At 47.7% G+C, this 22355-nt stretch overlaps 1 protein-coding gene across 1 annotated transcript in view; it reads right to left on the minus strand.

Annotated features, from left to right (window-relative positions):
* Positions 1–22355, minus strand: part of nrxn3a (neurexin 3a) — a 1956983-nt gene that overhangs the window by 1113879 nt on the left and 820749 nt on the right. Inside the window, exon 12 of the mRNA XM_038773738.1 lies at positions 12566–12947. Within this exon, the coding sequence (XP_038629666.1) occupies positions 12566–12947 (382 nt within the window). The remainder of the gene's footprint in view (positions 1–12565; positions 12948–22355) is intronic.

Consider the following 22355-nt stretch of genomic DNA (forward strand, 5'->3'; position numbering starts at 1 on the left):
TGCTGGTATTTAATCCATGGCTGGCAGGGATGGGGATTCACCATGTAGCGAGCACAACAAGCAAACCGCGTCAATGGTAACCCCCAGGATGTTAATAGTGGGGGATTCAGCCATTGAATGTGAAGGCCGATGGTTAGATCCTCTCTTGTTGGAGATGTTTGCTCACTGAGACTTGTGTGGCACAAAGTTTACTTGCCATTTGTCAGCCCAAGTCTGGATATTGTCCAGTTTTTTTGCTGCGTTTGGATATTAACTACTTTAGTATCTGAGGAGTCATAAATGGTGCTGAACTTTGTGTAGTCATCTATGAACATTCCCACTTCTTTTTTTTAAGTTCAGAGTACCCAATTCATTTTTTCCAATTAAGGGGCAATTTAGCGTGGCCAATCCACCTAGCCTGCACATCTTTGGGTTGTGGGGGCGAAACCCACGCAGACACAGAGGGAATGTGTAAACTCCACACGGACAGTGACCCAGGGCCGGCATCGAACCTGGGACCCCGGTGCCGTGAGGCAGCAGTGCTAAGCACTGCGCTGCCGTGCTGCCGTTAACATTCCCACTTCTGACCTTATGATGAAAGGGAGGTCATTGATGAAGCAGCTGAAGATGGTTGAATCTAGGGCACTACCCTGAGGGACTCTTGCAGTGATGTCCTGGAACTGAGAGAATAGACCTCCAATCACCACAACCATCTTCCTGTTGTGTCAGGTATGACTCCAACCAGCGGGAGAGTTTTCCCTCTGATTCTCCCATTGACTTCAGTTTAGCTGATGTCATACTTGGTCAAATGCTGCCTTGCTGTCAAGGGCAGTCACTCTCACCTCACCTCCGGCATTCAGCTTCTTACATTTAAAACTAGAGATTAATTTTAAGTAATTTGTATTTGTGGGTGGTAGAATAAGATATAGCTTTAAGTTGAAGTTATATTTCTGATTTTGTGTGTTGAAAGGGGGACCCTGAGCTTTGGTTTCACTTTGAAGAGTTATCAGTATGTCTGGGGCTTTGTTTATGTACCTGCATTTAATGAGGTTTTAGACCCTCAAAGTGGAGAGCTGTGGTATCAAGGGCAGACGTGGTATATGGATGTTTCAACAAAGTAGAAAAACTGGGCTTTTGTCTGACAACAAGGGAAACAAAAAAGCAGTTTAGTTCAGTTGAAAGAAGGGACCTGGAATCGCTCGCCACAGGAGAGAAAACTGCAAAAAGCAGATCTCCCCAACGAACAGGAGATAGTCCTCTGAAACCAGGGGGTGGGAGGAAAAGAAAGTCCCAGGTAAACACTGAAGCCAAGGAACATGACAGGTGCCTGAACAAGGTCCTCTTCAGTGAAAGTTTAAATTAAGGAGCAGGGAAAAAGCTCTGAATCAAAGAGAGAAGCAGCAGGGAGCAGAATAGGAGGTAAAGTGGCCTGCGAGAAGCCAGAAGATCAGAGGAGGCAAGGTTTGTGACTCCCTTACTACAGGTCTGTGAAGCAGTGGTGTCCGTTTAGCAGACTGAGTATCTGAGAGTGTGGGGAAGGCTAAGATAAATGTACGTCGCAATCCAGAGGAGAGGAACGTCGGAAGGAGAGATTGAAACCCTGGAGGTGGACTCTTGTGGAAGATGCCCAAAAGAAAGCACTTTGGGGGAAGATTCCAAAGTGAATTCTTTGAGCATTGAGATTGGAAACCCTTGGGAGAAGAGTTGTGAGAGAGCGATTGGCTCACGGTGTGACAAGCATCTGGGAGGAGTTGATGAGAAATCCATAGCATCGGCTTTGGGTGGCTCATGCCACTTGGTTCCAGTGTCTGATACAAGTTTACGTGGACTATACCTACTGTGAATATTAGAATTTGAGATGGGCTTTGTAGCGCGCATTATGTTACGAACCTGTATATATTTGTAAAGATATAGTTGGGGGTGAAGGAGTAGTGTAAGAGAGCTAATATTTCTTGTTTAATAAATATTTTATTCTTTTTTTAAAAGTTCATCAACAGAACTCCGTGACTCTGTTCAGTAGCCACCCTCCACATTTCCAACAAAGAATAAAAGTTAGAGTCGATCAAGCCAGGTTCCACTCTGGGACCTGATTGTTGAGTAGCACATCAGCTGGGATTGTAACATATTGTATCGCTAGTCAATAAACTGAGTCCATTTTTACAGTGTTTGAAATTTGTTCACCGTTAACACCGTTACAAAATGAAACCATCCCCCTCGAAGATGGGCCATTTACATTCCGGCTTGAAACAAATGAATTCAAATGCATAATTTCCATTCAAACATTTTCATGGTGAGTATAGCTTCAAACCATATGCTCATCATGCGGAAACCAACTTTAAAATCATGTTTCCAACGTGGTTTTCATTATGCTCCAATTATACTTCAGAGTTTGAATTAAGCTCAACGCTCCGCTACTGCTGTCAATAAGATGCTTTAACTTCTTCGTCCCCTCTTAAAAATACATGATATGGAGATGCCGGTGTTGGACTGGGGTTGAGCACAGTAAGAAGTCTGACAACACCAGGTTAAAGTCCAACCGGTTTGTTTCGAATCACTAGCTTTCGGAGCACAGCTCCTTCCAAAGCTAGTGATTCGAAACAAACCGGTCCGAACTTTAACCTGGTGTTGTAAGACTCTTCTTAAAAATACAACGTTCACTGTAGATAACTCATCCCGTGGTGAGGGAATTGTGCATTCACGATGGGCAACGATTCATTCACACCTCCTCCTGGTTAAAGGAAATTTCAAAGTGCTGATATTAAAGTACAATTACTGCAAAAAGTTCCCTTATGCTATCAGATCAAGCAAGCGAACAGATTAAGTGAGGAAAAAAAAGAAAAATTGAATCACATTGGTGTTGTTATTCAGTCATTTGATGAACTAACATTGGATAATATTCCCAGATATATATCCCCAGCTAAGGTAGAGTCCGTCACTAGCAATACAAAGACAATTCCAGCCAAGTTTTTACTTTGCAGGTTCTTCTAAAGCTTTCCATAAATATCATTCTACCAGCCTATCTTGTTTAATGAACCCAGAAAGAGACACTGGGTTCAGTGCCATTGAGTAAAAATCTGACCAAAATAACAAAGAAATAAATCACAGAACGCTAAAGAAACTTTTTCAGTCTAAATGACCATGTTATATATCAACTGTCCCTGTGGTGTATCTCTGTAGCCTCAGTGATGCTCCCAGGTCAAGGCCAGCCCTCACGTGCACTGGCTACGATGGTTGCTTTCTCTCCAGGGGCACGCTGGACCACAACATGTCACAGAGGAGAGATAGACAGAGCTAAGCCAACCAACACCATGCTTCCACCCCCCCACCCCCCCCTCACTGACCACTATCCCAACAGGTCCTCCCCCGGGAACACCTACAGCTGACCGACAATGGCAGTGGAGCATTTACCATCAAAGAAAGGGCGAATAGTTATGAGACCCACGCGGACACGGGGGAGAATGTACAAACTCCACACTGACAGGGACCCGGGGGCTGGGTCCTCAGCGCCGTGAGACAGCAATGCTAACCACTGCGCCACCGTGCCACCCTTCAACATTCCACTAAACCATACGATGGAGTGAAAGTCCAGGTACGTGATTCTGAACGGGCTATCTTTTGATATTACATGGATTACGTACACTTGACTTTCAGGTGCCCTTGTGCAGCCCAGAACCTATTCCATTTTCCCCTGAGATGCATTGCTGGCTGCAATGTCTGATCTAATGACGAGGTTGGAGTTGACACACAGTACAGATTGATTGGACAGCCATTAGACATTTCATTCAAAGTCAAACTCAAAACATAGAAAATAAAAAATAGTTACAACTCAGGCAAATTTCAAATAATTGCGTCAAATATTAAAATACCATCTGCAGCTCCATAGTTTTGAAGACAGGATATTGATCACTTCACATCAAAATCGACCCATACAGTTACTGAACAGTTAGGTAGAAGCTGTAAAAGAAATGTGTTAATGATGTTTAATACCGCTGCCTGATAATAAAATGTTAATAAGTTATATAAAATCCCATCTCATGTGAATCAAAATATCTTATAAAAGGCTGTGGTCATGCGCCAAAAGAGTTTGCAATGCCGTTATGAAAATGTGCTGGCTTCCTGCACGCTCCACCCCCCCTCAAACATGCCCCCCTCCCCTCGACATAACCAATATATTAATTCTCCTCTTTTTATTTTTCCTGGGACTTTCGCAGATGAAATCAGATGGCGTCTGCACAATGCAATAAAGAAAATAATAAAAATGACGATATTTATCTCTTCTTGTTATCCAATGTTGGAATCAGAGATGTACGAGGAAATTGCTTTTATGAAGAAGGAAACTAACTTCTTTTTATTTTATTTTAGTGTACCCAATTCATTTTTTTCCAATTCAGGGGCAATTTAGCATGGCCAAATCCACCTAGCCTGCACAATCTTTGAGGTTGTTGGGGCGAAAACCCACGCAGACACGGGAAGAATGTGCAAACTCCACACGGACAGTGACCCCACAGCCGAGATCGAACCTGGACCTTGGCGCCGGGAGGCAGCAACGCTAACCCGCCTGCGCCATTGTTGCTGCCCTAGTAAACTAACTTCTACTTTCAAACCAATGATGCCCAAATGTATTGACCGGCTCAAACCTTTTATGGGATACAAAGATGGGAAGGGAGCTGGAAAAGAAGAAATTAAAACTAACTTGATTGATTTGATTGAAACAAAGTGGTTCGACCAGGAATTAAATAGTGGAGCAATTTTCGCTCCAGTTGATTCCAGGGCTGATTCCATAGAAATTCAAGTTTTGGTGCAGTTTTAGTCCCAACCACCTCATTTCCCCCACCCCCCTCCCCTCATACCACATCTATGACACATGGCGGGAAACAGGTTCACTGATGCCAGTACGATTACCTCACCCGCATGCCCATTTTCTCATCCCGGTCCAGGTAATGAGTGTCAGCCACCTAGAGGTCTCTGCGGCCAAGTTGGCCCTTGCTTGAAGTCTGCACTTGCCTGAGCCAGAATCACTGATCAGGGGCAGGTATCAGGGACAGGTATCCCATCTTTAGCTCCGACCATCACCCGGCCCACATCCACTGCCATCGCACCACCCTACCTGGCAGCCGTGGGGGGTGTTGAAGTCAGGGGTAGGCCCCCCAAATGCCGCTGCGGAAAAAGTGAGCTTGGCAAAGATTGGGAATTAAACATGGGAACGTCTGGTCCATACGGCCGAGTGATATAGTTGCTCTGTGATACAACATGGAGGGAATCTATTGAGTCCATCGTGCATACTGACTGTGAAAGAGGTCCGACGCTCCTACCAATTATTTCTTATGCACAACAGGTCATTGCAGAAGCCCATATATGTACTTCTAAAGCATTTCATCTCTTGTTGATGGATTCCAATTAAGTTTAAGATGTGCCTCGATCATGCAATGCATCATACCTTGAGTGACGGGAGCAAAAGAAAGTAGCTTTAAACAAAAAAGATCATGATAGGCAGGGTTTGTTTTTTTGATAAATGATATATTTACTCATTACAATGTACATGTGTAAGTCCAAAAATAAAGCAGCACTCTCAGCCTGTTTTTACATACAAGAAAAGTTGATTAGACGTTACAAGTTTGGCATTAGTTTCCACAACGAAGACGTAATGGATCAAACGGACAGGTCCAGTGGTGAACAAATGATTACAATGGAAGACACTGTGATGACAGTTAGCAAAATGGCAAGTTTCTCAGATGGAACCATGTGTAGGTGTGGGTTTGAGCTACTGTTCGAGCTGATGAGAGAGCCTGAACTAGTGTTTCTAAAGCGTGTACCTTCACATCCACGTTCAATTTGCCCCACTCCGATGTAATGCATCGTGTATCAGGTCCGGCAGCCTTCCATTGAGGTCTACAGATGCCAAGCAACCCCTGAAACCCATCTCTGGAGGCAACAGCTTGGCAGATTGGTTGTACATGCCTTGGGCCAGCCCAGCAATGTAGAGGACACCTGGTTAGAAGAAGACAATAGAATTTAACTTTGTTGTAAGCAGAAAACTTTGCCACAATGCAGTAACCTTCGAAGCAACAGGTCCTTGTGTTCACAAGCACATTCCTTGCAACTCAATAAATGAAATCTATATTTATTTCATACAGGGGGGAGATGGTGACATAGAGATCACGTCGCTGGACTAGTAATCCATAATAATAATCTTTATGAGTGTCATAAGCAGCGCCGGCCCTAGGGTTGCTGGCGCCCCGGGCAAGCTGAACTTCGGCGCCCTTCGGGGGGGGGGGGGGGGGTGGGGGGGGGGGGGGGGGGGGGCGGGGCAGGGCTGTGGAGGCGGGGGGGGGAGGGGCGGAGGCGGGGTGGGAGGCCAGGGGGGGGGGGCCTGGGGCCGGAGGGGGGGGGGGGCAGAGAGGGCCCGCAGGGGGGGGGCCCGGAGTGACCACCGGCGAGCCTGAATCCATCCGCCATGTTTGTGCGGGGCGGCCTGAGGGAGGGCGGCCACTGCGCATGCGCTGGTTGGCACCGGCCCAACTGCGCATGCGCGGGACCCGCACTCCTTGATGGCGCCCCCTAGCACATGGCGCCCCGGGCGGACTGCCCGAGTTGCCGGTACCTTGAGCCGGCCCTGGTCATAAGCAGGCTTACATTAACACCGCAATGAAGTTACGGTGAAAATCCCCGAGTCGCCACACTCCGGCGCCTGCTCAGTTACACTGAGGGAGAAATCAGAATGGCCAATTCACCTCCCAAGCGGGACTTGTGGAGGAAACCGGAGCACCCGGAGGAAACCCACGCAGACACGGGGAGAACGTGCAGATTGGGCACAGACAGTGACCCAAGCCGGGAATCGAACCCAGGTCCCTGGCGCTGGAAGCAACAGTGCTAACCACTTTGCTACCGTGCCACCCTCAGAGGCTCCGGCTGATGCCTTGGGGACATGGGTTCAAACCCTACCACGGCACTGGTGGCACCTAAATTAAAATCTGGAATATAAAGTTAATCTCAGTATAAGTGACTGTGAAACTATTATTGATTGTTGGTGAAAACTGTTCACTAATGTCCCTTTAGGGAAGGAACACCTACCTGGTCTGGTCCTGTAGCATCTCAAACATTCATCTCTGAAAGAAATGCTGAAATATTCCCACAAGTGCGCTTTCTATCTGCCCAAGAAAGAATGCCTACTCTCTGTGACAGCCATGGACATGATGGGCCGAAGGGCCTCTTTCTAACATTTACTTATCCAGACCATTGAAACCACTGCCAGTGTTGGCAACAGCCATTGCTGTTGTGTTTCCATTCTTCCCTCCTCCTCAACACCAACGAGAGAGAGGGAGACTGTTAGAAGGCAGATAGATGGGTTTTTTATTATATGGGGATCAAGGGTCATGGGGAGAAGGAAGGAAAATGAAGCTGAAGCGTATCAGCCCTGATTGAATGGCGGAGCAGACTCGATGGGCCGAGTGACCCAATCCTGCACCTATGTCTTATGGTCTTATGATAATGCACAACACAACATGTCCATGGTTGCTTTCCGGGGCAAAGCTGTGTCGTTTGCCCAACTCCAGTTGTCACTGAACTAGAAATGCAGAGGCCCAAATCCCAATATGGGAGCTGGTGGAATTTGAGTTTGAGTCATAAAGTTTAAAATATGAAGCTACATGAAGTCTCAGTAATGGTGCTCAGTAATCGCTGAAAACATCAGTGATGGCCCTTAAAAAGGTTCACTAGTGCCCTTGAGCGAAGGAAATCTGATCCCTACCTGGTCTGACCTACATGTGACTCCAGACTCATAGTAATGTGTTTGGCTGTTAGCTCTTAATAGGCGAGCAATCATCTCATTTCAAAGTCAATTAGGGATGGACCCCAAATGCCAGCGATGCCCACAACCCATGAAAGAATAAAAGAAGTTATCACAACGGGATCAGAAGTGGGAAGCCACTGATTCCAAACCCTGCCACTCCCACCCAGAACCGAAGCCACTCCTTCTGCTTCACCAAGACCATGGGCAGGATTCTCTCAGCCCGGGGCCGGGATTAAGAGGATTGCTCGCGGAGAATCCCCGCGACCATCGCGAATTGCGCCACGCCACCCCGACGCCAGCATGCGATTCCCGCAGAGCGGGAGAAACGGTGCCATTGGCGCCGGTGTGGTTGCGCGCGGCGGTCAGGGGCCACTCTACAGGCCCCCCCCCCCCCACCACCCCCCCTCCGATTCTCAGCCCGAGATGGGCCGAGCGGTCGTCGTGAAAACTCTCAGCCGACGGGACCTCGGAGTGGAAGGTTCGGGAGGCGGCCTGTGAGTGCGTGAGGAAGGGGGGGGGGGGGGGGGGGGTGTCCGACCCGGGGGGGGGGGCTCCAATGTGGCCTGGCCCACGATCGGGGCCCTCCGATCGCGGGGCCGGCCTCTCTGGGGGGGCCTCCTTTCCTACGCGCCAGCCCCTCTAGTCCTGCGCCATGTTGAGTCGGGGCTGGCGCGGTGAAGGAAGCCACTGCGCATGCGTGGATCCCGCGGCGCCCAGTTCGTGCCGTGATCAGCAGCTGGAGTGGCGTGAACCACTCCGGTGCCGTGTTGGCCCCTTGTAGGGGCCAGAATTAGTCGTCGGGTCGGCCCGTTCACGCCGACATAAAACATGACGGTGTTTACGACGGCGTGGACACTGTGCTGCGGGATTAGAGATTAGCCCCATGTCTTGCTGCTCTTCTTACAAATATTCAGGAACAAATGCGGGGGGGGGGGGGGGGGGGGGGGAAGTTGTTATTCTCTCCTTTTTTACTGCCTTGAGCAATTACGATTACCCCAAGTCTTGTTCACCACACACTTCCACCCTCCAGTCTTCCCAGATTCTCTCTCCCACTCAAGGCCCTGGCCATGCTTGTGCATTGTCCCATTCATGTCACCTGCCTTCCTGACTACCATTTCCATTCTGCATCCACAAAATTAAAACCACAATTTCAGAAACGAGAACGTCCAGTCCCACATTGACAGCCGTATGTGTACAGAATCCGAAATAAAGGGCAGCTGGAGTGGAATCTCCTGAATGTCCCTCACTTTGACCAGGGCACTTTAGGCCACCAGCTGAGGTTGGCGACTGCATCGCGTCCTGGGGACCCAGTTGCACAGTTTCACCCTCGTCGGTGAATTTGCAAAGCACCCCAGGCGGGACGTGTCACATGACATTGAACGCCCAAGGCATCACATTCCCTGATGCCCACAGTTCTGGGAGGAGTCGGGACTTTTCTTTTTCATTGCTGTGAACAGTGATGATCTCAAAATTGGCCCCATCAATTACGGAAACCTGTGGTCCCTTTGTGAAGACAAGTTTCAACAATCGCCCCAGGTTTGTCAGCGAGGAAATCCTCTGCGAATCGCAATGTGAGTGCATTCAATTTATCATGCAACTAAGTTGGCTGAATTGGGCTGTGGGCGGAAGGAGTGTGGGGGGGGGGGAGAGGTGTAAGTAGAAAGAAACTTACCTTTCAGGTCCAGGTTTTTGGCACCGTTGATGATCTGAGTCACGGATCTCGCGTCCACCTTTAGTGTGTGAGTGTTGCTGTTGTCCTGGTGATAACCACATTGTGCCATTGATTGTCACTCAAGGCTTTTTCAGAGTCCCTTTGATAACATTTGGCCCATTTCCCAGATCAAAGACATAGTGGATGTATCTATGGAAGGACAAGGATTCATCACGTTTAGAAAAAATATCCTGGAGTCAGGACTGACGAACAAAGGAAATAAAACAAATAAAAACTGAAGATAAGAATTGGCATGCATTGTAAATTGCAATTAAAAATTAGAATTGGAATAGAATATTGCACCGTTTTAGCAAAAAATATACAAGCCATATAATTCGTATTAAAATTAAAAAATAGAAAAGTGAGAGGTGAGCACTTATCACATATTTTTTATTTAATTTTAATTCAACGTTGGCAATTAAAATATTAACCAGATCTTTGATTATTATGTTCCAACCCCCTGGGCTAGTGTGCGGTCAATTCCAGCCCCGCTTGACCCGGAATCGCAACACAATTGATAATAAATATTTCTCAGAAAACATACAAAGTCTTTGGTCTTCGGCTGCCCAATAGCTACAGCCACAGGTTTATAAATTTCAACACAATTAAGTATATTAATAACAACAACTATGCATCAAATACAACAGGTTAACTATTATCCAATTCCCAAATGCCAACCCCCCACTTAAACTCGTCCCCCCATCTACACACACCACACACACAAACACATGCCACAAGACAGACACACACAGAGGGAGAAGAGGGGGTAAAATAATAAATAAAAGGGATAAAAGTCTTTGTTTCAGGTGGTTGTTTCCAGCACACCTTTCTTCAATCTAGGCTTTCAATTCAAGGTTTTTACTGAAGATTCATGCAGATTCTGTGCACAGCTATGCAGCTTTCCTGGAGAAAGCATGAGGGGGAGAGAGCGCGGCTTCTTTCCTCTGAGTGTCCAGGACCCCAACTGCTCTTCCCCCGGCTCTCTGAAAATCATCTCACTCAGGCAGGACCCAATCACCGCCTGTTACCGGGCAGAATACGGCCTTTTGACCAATTCATTGACCACCAGCCAACCAGTCAAACCGAGTCCCACCGATTCTCGGGTGCCAGAAAGTCTGAGTTCTGCTGTACTAAAGTTAGCACAGTGTTCTCTTTCGTAACCTTTGAGTTCCTTACTTCCCCTGCTTGACTTAAAGATATGACCATGGAGCATCCATGGATCAAAATGATAACAGCAAAAATAAAGGAAGAGGAACTAAGGTAATCACCAGGAAGGGTCCTCATAATTATTTAGCCCTTCTTTTTCAATAAAGAACACTCTTGAATCTCCCCCTCTCAAAAGCATTGCCTATCTTTGTAGGGGTCAGGTTCCACAGGTAGATTTCAGCATCTGATGCCGTCTCCAGGTACCACTTCATGAGAAAATATCAGCCATGGTTGAATGGCGGAGCAGACTTGATGGGCCGAGTGGCCTAATTCTGCTCCTATGTCTTATGAAGTGTGAACTTCACAGTAAATTTGGGCAGCACGGTAGCATGGTGGTTAGCATAAATGCTTCACAGCTCCAGGGTCCCAGGTTCGATTCCCGGCTGGGTCACTGTCTGTGCGGAGTCTGCACGTCCTCCCCGTGTGTGCGTGGGTTTCCTCCGGGTGCTCCGGTTTCCTCCCACAGTCCAAAGATGTGCGGGTTAGGTGGATTGGCTATGCTAAATTGCCCGTAGTGTCCTAAAAAGTAAGGTTAAGGGGGGGGGGTTGTGGGTTACGGGTATAGGGTGGATACGTGGGTTGAGTAGGGTGATCATTGCTCGGCACAACATCGAGGGCCGAAGGGCCTGTTCTGTGCTGTACTGTTCTATGTTCTAAAGGGAGAATTGGCATTTGTGCTTTGACTAATGATGTCCCAATGCATCTTCAGAGCCACCGACTTAAAGCATAGCGACTATTGTGATGGGGACAGATGGGGCTCGAGAGGACATGAAAGCTCGGAGTCTGCCATGTTGAGAGGCGGTGAATGGGATGATATACAAGACCCAAACTACAATAGCAAAAGTTAATAGGTGCACTAATCCAAGTTAAAACTTTTGAGCGAGCAGATACTTGTCCCAACAGATACAGGATCAGAGCTGATGTCAGAGAATCACTTTGCAGAAAGAACGCATGCACAAAAATGGGGCAGGTTCATGGAATCAGAAACCCTTGAATGGATGAAGAAACGGTTCAAAGCTATGATGCGAGACTGAATGGAATTAACAAAATGTCTGGAACGGCCGGTCTTATCTCCAACTACCTTTGTGATCTTTGTAATTAAAATAATCTATCGTTCAAGCTCACTCACTGACACATGAAAAGCCGGACAAAATGAACCCACCGTCAAAACCGATGAATTTAAACCAATCATGTGAAAGTCAACAAGCCACTGACTTTATATTTTGGTGCGGGAAGTAGTTATGTCCCTCTGATGTAATTCGTTAAATATGCACTTTCTAGAATTTATTTTAAAGGCTGTTGTGACAACAAAAATACAAAGTTTAAGGAATCATTGAATCATAGAATTTACAGTGCAGAAGGAGGCCATTCGGCCCATCATGTGTGCACCGGCCCTTGGAAAGTGCACCCCACTGATGCCCACACCTCCACCCTCTCCCCGTAACCACATCTAAGCCTTTTTGGGCACTAAGGGCAATTTAGCATGGTCAATCCACCTACCCCTGCACATCTTTGGACTGTGAACGGAAACCGGAGCGCCCGGAGGAAACCCACGCAGACACGGGGAGAACGTGCAGCCTCCGCACAGACAGTGAGCCAAGCCGGGAATCAAAGCTGGGACCCTGAAGCTGTGAAGCAACAGTGATAACCACTGTGCGGCCGTGCCGCCCACAAGGCCTAATTTCTACAATCTGATTTGAACTACAATTCACCTCAGCTGACTGCCTGACCAGCTGCTTTGGTCTTTTATGTTACAGGTTCTGAGCCCTGCAGTCTTTCTTGATTACATTTACACTGGCCCGATTCTCCGTGGGTTGTTGGCCGACAGCAGATTTTGTGAATCCAGATCACACAAAGCGGCCCAACCAAATTTCCCTTACCCTTTAACCAGCTCCACGGCAATGAAGTCGTTGCCATCTCCACTGTTGAACAGGATGAAACCATCGGGGGAAGTTGTCTTGAACTGGAAGAAGAGGTGCATGGACGTGTACGCCTGCAAAGTGGCCAGGGTCAAATAGCTGTTCTTGGTTTTGAAAGTGACGGGATCCGCAATGATGGACCTCATGCCGAACCTGGCGTTGATCTCGCAGTACTCAATGTCCCCGTTCTTGCACAGGTCAATGTACATCATTCCGTTGAACATCAAGCTCTGCAGGTGCCCAATGAAACTGGACGGGGCCACGGAGATGAAACGCCGTTCTGTCATTATCCCAGTCTCGATGTTGTGAAATTCCAGCCGTGTGTGGTCCCCGAGCATTTGACCTGTAATCACAAATGAAGCACAGAATCATTGAGGTTGGCGAGCTCAATCCCCACCTTTCCCCCCAATCAGTTCCTGTAATCACCACAAGCCCAACTGGGCCAGGTACGGCACAGGGTAAAACTTCCATTACTTTGTCCCTATTGGTTCCTTTCATTTATTTATTCATTGAAAGGGGGTGCCGTCCATTCCTGGTCTGGCTTACATGCGACTCCAGACCCACTTAAATACCCACTAAGCTCAAGGGCAATTAGGGATGGGCAGCAAAAACTGGACTTGCAAGCAGCATCCACATCCAATGAATGAATAAATAAAAAAAGTCGAAGCCTCCAGATGATCAGTCTTACAACACCAGGTTAAAGTCCAACAGGTTTGTTTCAAACACTAGCTTTCGGAGCACTGCTGCTTCCTCAGTTGAATGTTCGGAGCAGCGCTCCGAAAGCTAGTTTGAAACAAACCTGTTGGACTATAACCTGGTGTTGTAAGACTTCTTACTGTGCTCACCCCAATCCAACACCGGCATCTCCACATCCAGATTACCAGTTCAATAGCCTATCCAATAAAGTATTGCACCTAAAGAGGCGGTCAAATCCCCTCCTCAGGACATCGTGCAACAAAGTGAACCAGTAAGTTTAGCATCTTGAGATTTCTAGTTTAAGACTAACTTGTGCCAAGTAGACTCTGTGGACCTTCTCGCTGGCACATTACGTTATTCAGTTCCCATTTAGTCACTCATTTTATGAAAGGAGTCCAAAATCTAGCAAACACCCTGCATACAGAAACAGCTGCATTGTAACTCGAGGACGAAGCTTACACTTCAATGGATCGGGAATAAAAAGTCACTTCAATGCACCAATTCGGAGTTTGCTCCAAAGGGTGTATTTCTTTCACGACTGTCGAGTCAGTGGACAATGCGATTTCCATGTAAGTGCAGCCTAGGCCCATGTCAGAGGCGGACCTCACAGCTGAACAAGGCCGAGAGGGGCTGTGCGAAGGAGGAATCCTTGCCCACCTTCATCGGGGATCAGGGGTTATGGGGAGAAGGCAGGAGAATGGGGATGAGAAAATATCAGCCACGATTGAATGGCGGAGCAGACTCGATGGGCCGCGTGGCCAAATTCTGCTCCTATGTCTTATGGCTTTATGGTCTTATCCCAGAGTCGTTTCTAGGCTGCGCACTGGCTTTACATGCCTGCATTTAGCATCGACACAGAGCAGTTTCGGCTTTGCACCACAGACCGTGCGGAGTGTCAATGCACTGCAAGAGGGCAGTAGCTTCCTCGTTTCTATCACTTGTGTGTACTGAATAAGTTGATTGCAGCCAGGACTCTGGTGTAACTACAACTGAGCTGCTGACCTGGGCATTAGAGCGTTGAACAGTCCGCATCTGGGACGGAATGTTATGGACCCGTCACGGCGGATGTGGGGTCGTAAAATGCGGCGAGCCGTTCAAAGCTCCACTGACCTCGGCGGGAACGGAAGGACCCGCTGATGGGAGGGGCCATGAGATTCCGCCCCTAGTTTCTAACAGTTACCCTGTGATGCTCGAAAATTTATAAGAACTTTATAAAGCATTCAAAGATCACTCTATGGCCCCCCCCCCCCCCCCCCCCCCCCCCCACCCCGGCAATTCTCGACCTGGGATGGGCTGAACGGCCAAGCTAAATAAGCCCAGTCCCGCCGGCGCCGTCCACACCTGCTCTTACCCGGTGGGACCTTGGCGTGGATGCATCTGGGGGCGGCCTTGTGAGGGGGGGGAGGGGGATCCTATCGGGGGTGGGGGGGGGGACTCCAGTGCCGTGCTGGCCCCCTGAAGGGGTCGGAATCGCTGCTCCTGAGGCCATGTTGACGCTGTTGAGAAACGCGACGGAGTTTACGACGGCGTCAACACTTGGCCTCAGGTTCAGAAAATCCCACCCCCTGTTGGCCGGATGCCGGAACGGAGGATTCTGCTGCCGACAGGGTCGCGCCACGTCGGAAATCGGGGCTGGCGGGATGGAGAATCCTGGCCAGAGTCATTGGAGCTAAGAGATGTTTGTTGTTGCTGCCGAACACGATTTGGCTTTGTCCCCGATCCCCAACACTTCATATTTCAATGATTTTTTTCAGCGCTTGCAAAGGATATTAACAACATGTGCCAGCTTCATCGGAGATTAAATTTGGCAGTCACCAATGCCATCTGCTGGCCGATCCTGTCAATGGTTAGATCAGCTCTCTGACCAGAGAATCAAACAGGATATTCAATCAACTCTTAAACGGTCCTCAACACTCCCCATCTCCCCGAGAGAGGAAAATACAGTTGAAAAAATTCCGGGAAGGTTTAAAATCTTGTTTAAAAGTGGCCTGATAAGCTTTGCATTCTCCTGTATCACAGCTTCACAACTAATTTATTTTGACCGGACATCAGGGCAGCACGGTAGCACAAGTGGCTAGCACTGTGGCTTCACAGCACCAGGGCCCAGGTTCGATTCCCTGCTGGGTCACTATCTGTGCGGAGTATGCACGTTCTCCCCGTGTCTGCGTGGGTTCCTCCTGGTGCTCCGGTTTCCTCCCACAGTCCAAAGACATTGCAGGGTAGGTGGATTGGTTATGATAAATTGCCCACAGTGACCAAAAAGTTTAGGAGGGGTTATTGGATTATGGGGAGAGGGTGGAAGTGAGGGCTTAATGGGTCAGTGCAGACTCGATGGGCTCCTGAATGGCATTCTTCTGCACTGTATGTTTTCTAAAAGGAAAAAAAAAACGTTAATTGAGTTATTTCAGTGAACCAAACTCAGGTGTGATGCAGAGAGAGACCAGCAGTGTGGTTCAATTCCCATACCGGCTGAAGCTATTTCATGAAAGTGCAACTTTTCTCAGGCCTTTTCTCAGCCTTATTAAATCATCACCAATCAGCTCTCCCCTCAAAGGGCAAAACAGCCTTCGGGGCTATGGCAACTTTACTTCAGCGAAATGTCAAACCTGAAGGTGCCAATTTATAAAATTCATCTAATTTGAATAAAGTAACTCCGGAGGCCTGCTCATGCCTTAGCTGTAAGTAGGTGTAAATAGAGGGGGGTGGCCCACTAATAATGAGCCCTTAGCAGATTTTGCACCCTTACAAATGGATGGGAAATATTGTGGGTCCCCCCTTGCAGGGATTGGAATCCCTGCAAGAGTCACTGGGTGGGATTCTCCGGTCTCGTCCATGGCAAGGCCCGTTGCGAACACAAATGGGAAGTTCGGAATTTTCCAGCCAAAAGCTTCAGCGGGATTGAGAAATCCAAACTTGCGAGCGAGGACGGAGGATTTTTGGCCATTGTGACTGATAGCGCGAGAGAGCTGAGCAGCAAAGAAAGATCCAGGGGCTGACTTTTTAAACACGGATCCTACGCTGGCACAACCTCGCTCTGCATTCCGGAGGCACAGTGGTTAGCACTGCGCCTCACAGCGCTGGGATGCGGGTTCAATTATGACCTTTGGGTGACTATGCGGAGTCTGCATTTTCTCCCTGTGTCTGTGTGGTTTCCTCGGGTTGCTCCGGTTTCCTACCACAGTTCAATGTGTGTGCAAGGGTTCGGTGGATTGGCCATGATCAATTGCCTCTTGGTGTCCAAAGTTTTCCTAAATTGCCCAAAGTGTAGGTGGAGTTATGAGGTTACAGGGATAGGGCGGGGTGTGGGCCTAGGTAGGGTGCTCTTTCAGAGGGTTGGTGTTGACTCGATGGGCCAAATGTCCTCCTTCTGCACTGTTAGAGATTCTATGAACATTGGGTGATTTGGGAGGGTCAGATAGAGGCATCGGCCCGCGACTCAGTGGTTGTTACTCTGGCTTTGGGGCGGAGGGCTGGTCGTTCAAGGCCCACTCTAGAGATTGGAGCACATATTCAGGGCCGCACCCAGAAGTCTGCATTGTTACTGAGGCCCTACCTGCCCTCTCCCACGCTGCTACTCAAAGAAGAGCAGAGAGTCTCCTCATGCAGTGGCACAAAACCTATCCCCCAATCATAGCATGTTTCTGGTTCGATTCCCCAAGGCTGCAATGGGCAAAGCTGTGACAAGAACATTTGTGATGAGGTGGTTCTCTTCCTCACTTCTGACCTTCACAGCTCTGGGTCTCCTTTTCATTCAACTCTCAGGACTTCTCCCACATAGTCTCCACTTTAAGGCATCCTCGCACTTTCCATCTGGCTCGGGCAGCGACCAACTCTCCCACAATGGCCTACTTACTGACCACTTCCCGCAGGACGCACGTCCCGCAAATGGTCCCCGGTGCTTTGGAAGCTTTAAAGCAGAGAAGATATTGTCCAGGGTAGCTGAAACAGTTGGGAGGAGGCTTGCATGGGTATAAATACTGGCCCGTCTCTGTATTGCAAACATAATATAGTGCTGCACTTTGTAGCAGTGTCAGTAGCTGACTGCCCAATCTCAGGAAGGTGCCTGAAGAGCTGGTGCCATGGTTGCCTAGGGGCCAAGAGATCAGCGTAATGACTAATATCTACCCCCCCCCCCCCACCCTTATTGCAGCTCGCCCAGTTAAAACAAAGTCCAGTCGTCCAAATTAGTCCTGAAACAGGAGGGATATTGAGCACAAGCAGGGTGCATCATGAACAGAATCACTCCTGCTGGTGGTCGATTACAGTCATTGCCACTGAGTATCGGGTGGAAAGCCTAACCGGCAAACAAAGAGATGCCATCTGTTCCATGCTCTCCGCCCAAACCCCTTTCACTCGGCTAATTCTTTGTCACTCCTGAGAAAGGGGGGTAAGGAAGTGAGGAAAGGCTTTGGGCGGGCTTCTCCAATAGCATTCGGCGATTGGGCGGAGAATCACTTTTGACGCCTGTTTTCGGATGCCCCACCCCCTCCAAAACAGCGTCATCGCTGAGCACGCCGCAAGCTGTTGAGACGGCCTCAGGACATCACCTGAAGGCCCTCCCCCCGACTGCAACCGGCCCGATGGGCCGACTTCCGCCGGCGTGGATCCTTTTGTGGTCTGACGTTTGTCACCCTGGCGTGACGGCTTGCGGACTGTGTCCATCGCCGCCAACAGTCGGGGTCTCCTCTGGCCAGGGGGCTTCGGCAGCTTCTTGGGTGACTAGTGGGGGGTGGTCTAGGGTTGTGAGGGGGGTTACAGGGGGGCACTATCTGGCAGGCCTGTGTCCGTGTGCGGCCGGCGCCTTGTAATATGGCGTGACCACTGCAGGTCGTCGCCGTGCGCGACCACGGACCCGACAATTCTCCGCCTGTATCGCAGGAAAAGCTGGGGATTTATGTGGCGCGGCTGCCACATGTCGTGATTATCCACAGGCGCACTGTCACAAACGCAGCATTCCAGCACGTACCCATCAGACCACAGTTACCGCTAACATCAGACCACAGTTACCTGCTAACCTCACACCTGCCCAGCAGATCCAGTTCTCCGCACTCCGTTTGCTCCATTTGAATTGAGGAAGAGGAGATTGCAGGTGCGAACATAGGAATACAGATCTCAGTTCTAAAGCTCAAATGATCCACTGTCGATAGCCTTTCCCAGCAAGACAGTTCCAGGTCTTGACAGCACTTTGTGTGGGAGCTACGTTATTTATATTGTGACCAATGTTACGATTTGAGAGTGTTGTCTGTTATATTATGAGGCATTATGAAAAGTCAAAACGTTCACAGGTCGGATCTTGCTTTTCTTGCAAAGGTGCATGTGTATGGGCTGAGGTCAATCACAACCTCCAAAGCAGCAAGGGTCACTCCATCCTGGAAAGATTCCCGTAGCTTGGAAATGTGTTACCGGGGAGCCATTTTTGGCATTTGTAACAGGGGAGCAGATTGGTATTGTAACAGGGGAGCCAGATTGGCATTTTTAAAGGGGGAATCAGATTGGTATCTGTGTACAGAGAGGTCAGCTTGGGTATTTGCAACAGGGAAGTCAGATGGTATTTGTGTACAGGGGAATCAGATTAGTATTTGTGTACAGGGAAGTCAGATCGTTATTTGTGTACAGGGAAGTCAGATTGGTATTTGTGTACAGGGAAAGTCAGATGGCATTTTATACAAAAAAGTCCAGATGGTTATTATTGTGTACGGGGAGTCAGATTGGTATTTGTGTACAGAGAAGCAAATTGGTATTTGTGTACTGGGGAGCCTGATGGTATTTGTGTACAGGGAAGTCAGATTGGTATTTGTGTACAGAGAAGTCAGATTGGTATTTGTGTACTGGGGAGCCTGATTGGTATTTGTGTACAGGGGAGTCAGATTGGTATTTGTGTACAGGGGAATCAGATTAGTATTTGTGTACAGGGGAGTCAGATTGGTATTTGTGTACAGGGGAGTCAGATCGGTATTTGTGAACAGGGGAGTCAGATTGGTATTTGTGTACAGGGTAGTCAGATTGGTATTTGTGTACAGGGTGTGTCAGATTGGTATTTGTGTACAGGGTAGTCAGATTTGGTATTTGTGTACAGGGAAGTCAGATTTGGTATTTGTGTACAGGGAAGTCAGATGGTATTTGTGTACAGGGGAGTCAGATTGGTATTTGTGTACAGGGGAGACAGATTGGTATTTGTGTACAGGGAAGTCAGATTGGTATTTGTGTACTGGGGAGTCAGATTGGTATTTGTGTACAGGGGAGTCAGATTGGTATTTGTGTACAGGGGAATCAGATTGGTATTTGTGTACAGGGGAGTCAGATTGGTATTGGTGTACAGGGGAATCAGATTGGTATTTGTGTACAGGGGAGTCAGATTGGTATTTGTGTACAGGGAAGTCAGATTGGTATTTGTGTACAGGGTAGTCAGATCTTGGTATTTGTGTACGGGGGGATAGATGGTATTTGTGTACAGAGGAAGTCAGATTGGTATTTTGTGTTACAGGGAAGTCAGATTGGTATTTGTATACAGGGGGGTCACATGATATTTGTGTACCGGGGAGACAGATTGGTATTTGTGTACAGGGGAGTCAGACTGGTATTTGTGTACAAAAAGTAGATTGGTATTGTGTACAGGGGAATCAGATTGGTATTTGTGTACAGGGAGTCAGATTGGTATCTGTGTACAGGGAAGTCAGATTGGTATTGTGTACAGGGGAATCAGATTGGTATTTGTGTACAGGGGAATCCGATTGGTATTTGTGTACAGGGGAAGTCAGATGGTATCTGTGTACAGGGAAGTCAGATTGGTATTTGTGTACAGGGGAGTTGATCGGTCTTTGTGTACAGGGGAGACAGATTGGTATTTGTGTACAGGGAGGTCAGATAGGTATTTGTGTACAAAAAAGTCAGATGGATTTGTGGACAGGGGAATCAGATTGGTATTTGTGTCGTGCCAGGGGAATCAGATTGGTATTTGTGTGCAGGGGAATCAGATTGGTATTTTGTGGTGCAGTGGGAATCAGATTGGTATTTGTGTACAGGGGTGTCAGATTGGGTGTTTGTGTACAGCGAAGTCAGGTTGGTATTGTGTACAGGGGAATCAGATGGTATTTGTGTACAGGGGAGTCAGATTGGTATTTGTGTACAGGGGAAGTCAGATTGGTATTTGTGTACAGGGGAGACAGAATGGGTATTTGTGTACAGGGAAGTCAGATTGGTATTTTTGTGTACAGGGGAGACAGATTGGTATTTGTGTACATGGAAGTAGATTAGTATTTGTGTACAGGGGAATCAGATTGGTAATTGTGTACAGGGAAAGTCAGATTGGTATCTGTGTACAGGGAAGTCAGATTGGTATTTGTGTGCAGGGAATACAGATTGGTATTTGTGTACAGGGAAGTCAGCTCGTTATTTGTGTACCAGGGAAGTCAGATTGGTATTGTGTACAGGGAAGTCAGATAGGTATTTGTGTACAAAAAAGTCAGATTGGTATTTGTGTACAGGGGAATCAGATTGGTATTTGTGTACAGGGGAATCAGATTGGTATTTGTGTACAGGGAAGTCAGTTTGGTATTTGTGTACAGGCAATCAGATTGGTATTTGTGTACAGGGGAGTCAGATTGGTATTTGTGTACAGGAGAAACAGATTGGTATTGTATACAGGGGAGACAGATTGGTATTTGTGTACAAAAAGTCAGATTGGTATTTGTGTACAGGGGCATCAGATTGGTATTGTGTACAGGGGAGTCAGATGGCATCTGTGTACAGGGAAGTCAGATTGGGTATTTGTGTACAGGGGAATCAGATTGGTATTTGTGTACAGGGAAGTCAGATCGTTATTTGTTGTACAGGGAAGTCAGATTGGTATTTGTGTACAGGGAAGTCAGATTGGTATTGTACAAAAAGTCAGACTGGTATTGTGTACGGGGAGTCAGATTGGTATTTGTGTACGAGAACTCAGATTGGTATTTGTGTACTGGGGAGCCTGATTGGTATTTGTGTACAGGGGAGTCAGATTGGATTTGTGTACAGGGAAGTCAGATTAGTTTTGTGTACAGGGAAGTCAGATGGTATTTTGTGTACAGGGGAGACAGATTGGTATTTGTGTACTGGGGAGTCAGATTGGTATTTGTGTACTGGGGTAGACAGATCGATATTTGTGTACAGGGGAATCAGATTGGTATTTGTGTACAGGGGAATCAGATTGGTATTTGTGTACATGGAAGTCAGATTGGGATTTGTGTACAGGGGAATCAGATTGGTATTTGTGTACAGGGAAGTCAGATTAGTATGTCTGTACAGGGAAGTCAGATGGTATTTATGTACAGGGGAGACAGATTGGTATTTGTTACAGGGAAGTCAGATTGGATATTTGTGTACAGGGAAGTCAGATGGTATTTGTGTACAGGGAAGTCAGATTGGTATTTGCGTACAGGGACGTCAGATTGGTATTTGTGTACGGGGGAGGTCCGATCGGTATTTGTGTGCAGGGAACCAGATCGGTATTTGTGTACAGAGAAGCCAGATTGGTATTGTGTACAGCGAAGTCAGATTGGTATTTGTGTACAGGGAAGTCATATTGGTATTGTGTACAGGGAAGTCAGATAGGTATTTGTGTACAGGGAAGTCAGATTGGTATTTGCGTGCAGGGGAGTCAGATTGTTATTTGTGTACAGGGGAGACAGATTGGTATTTGTGTACAGGGAAGTCAGATTAGTATTTGTGTACAGGGAAGTCAGATAGGTATTTGTGACAGGGAAGTCAGATAGGTATTTGTGTATAGGGGAGTCAGATTGGTATTTGTGTACAGGGAAGTCAGATTGGTATTTGTGTACATGGGAAGTGAGATTGGTATTTGTGTACAGGGAAGTCAGATTGGTATTTGTGTACAGGGAAGTCAGTTGGTATTTGTGTACAGGGAAGTCAGATTGGTATTTGTGTCCATGGGAAGTGAGATGGTATTTGTGTACAGGGGAGTCAGATTGGTATTTGTGTACCAAGGGAAGTGAGATTGGTATTTGTGTACAGGGAAGTCAGATTGGTATTTGTGTACAGGAGAGTCAGATTGGTATTT

Source organism: Scyliorhinus canicula, chromosome 2 (genome assembly GCF_902713615.1).
Source record: "Scyliorhinus canicula chromosome 2, sScyCan1.1, whole genome shotgun sequence".
Lineage (NCBI taxonomy): Eukaryota > Metazoa > Chordata > Chondrichthyes > Carcharhiniformes > Scyliorhinidae > Scyliorhinus > Scyliorhinus canicula.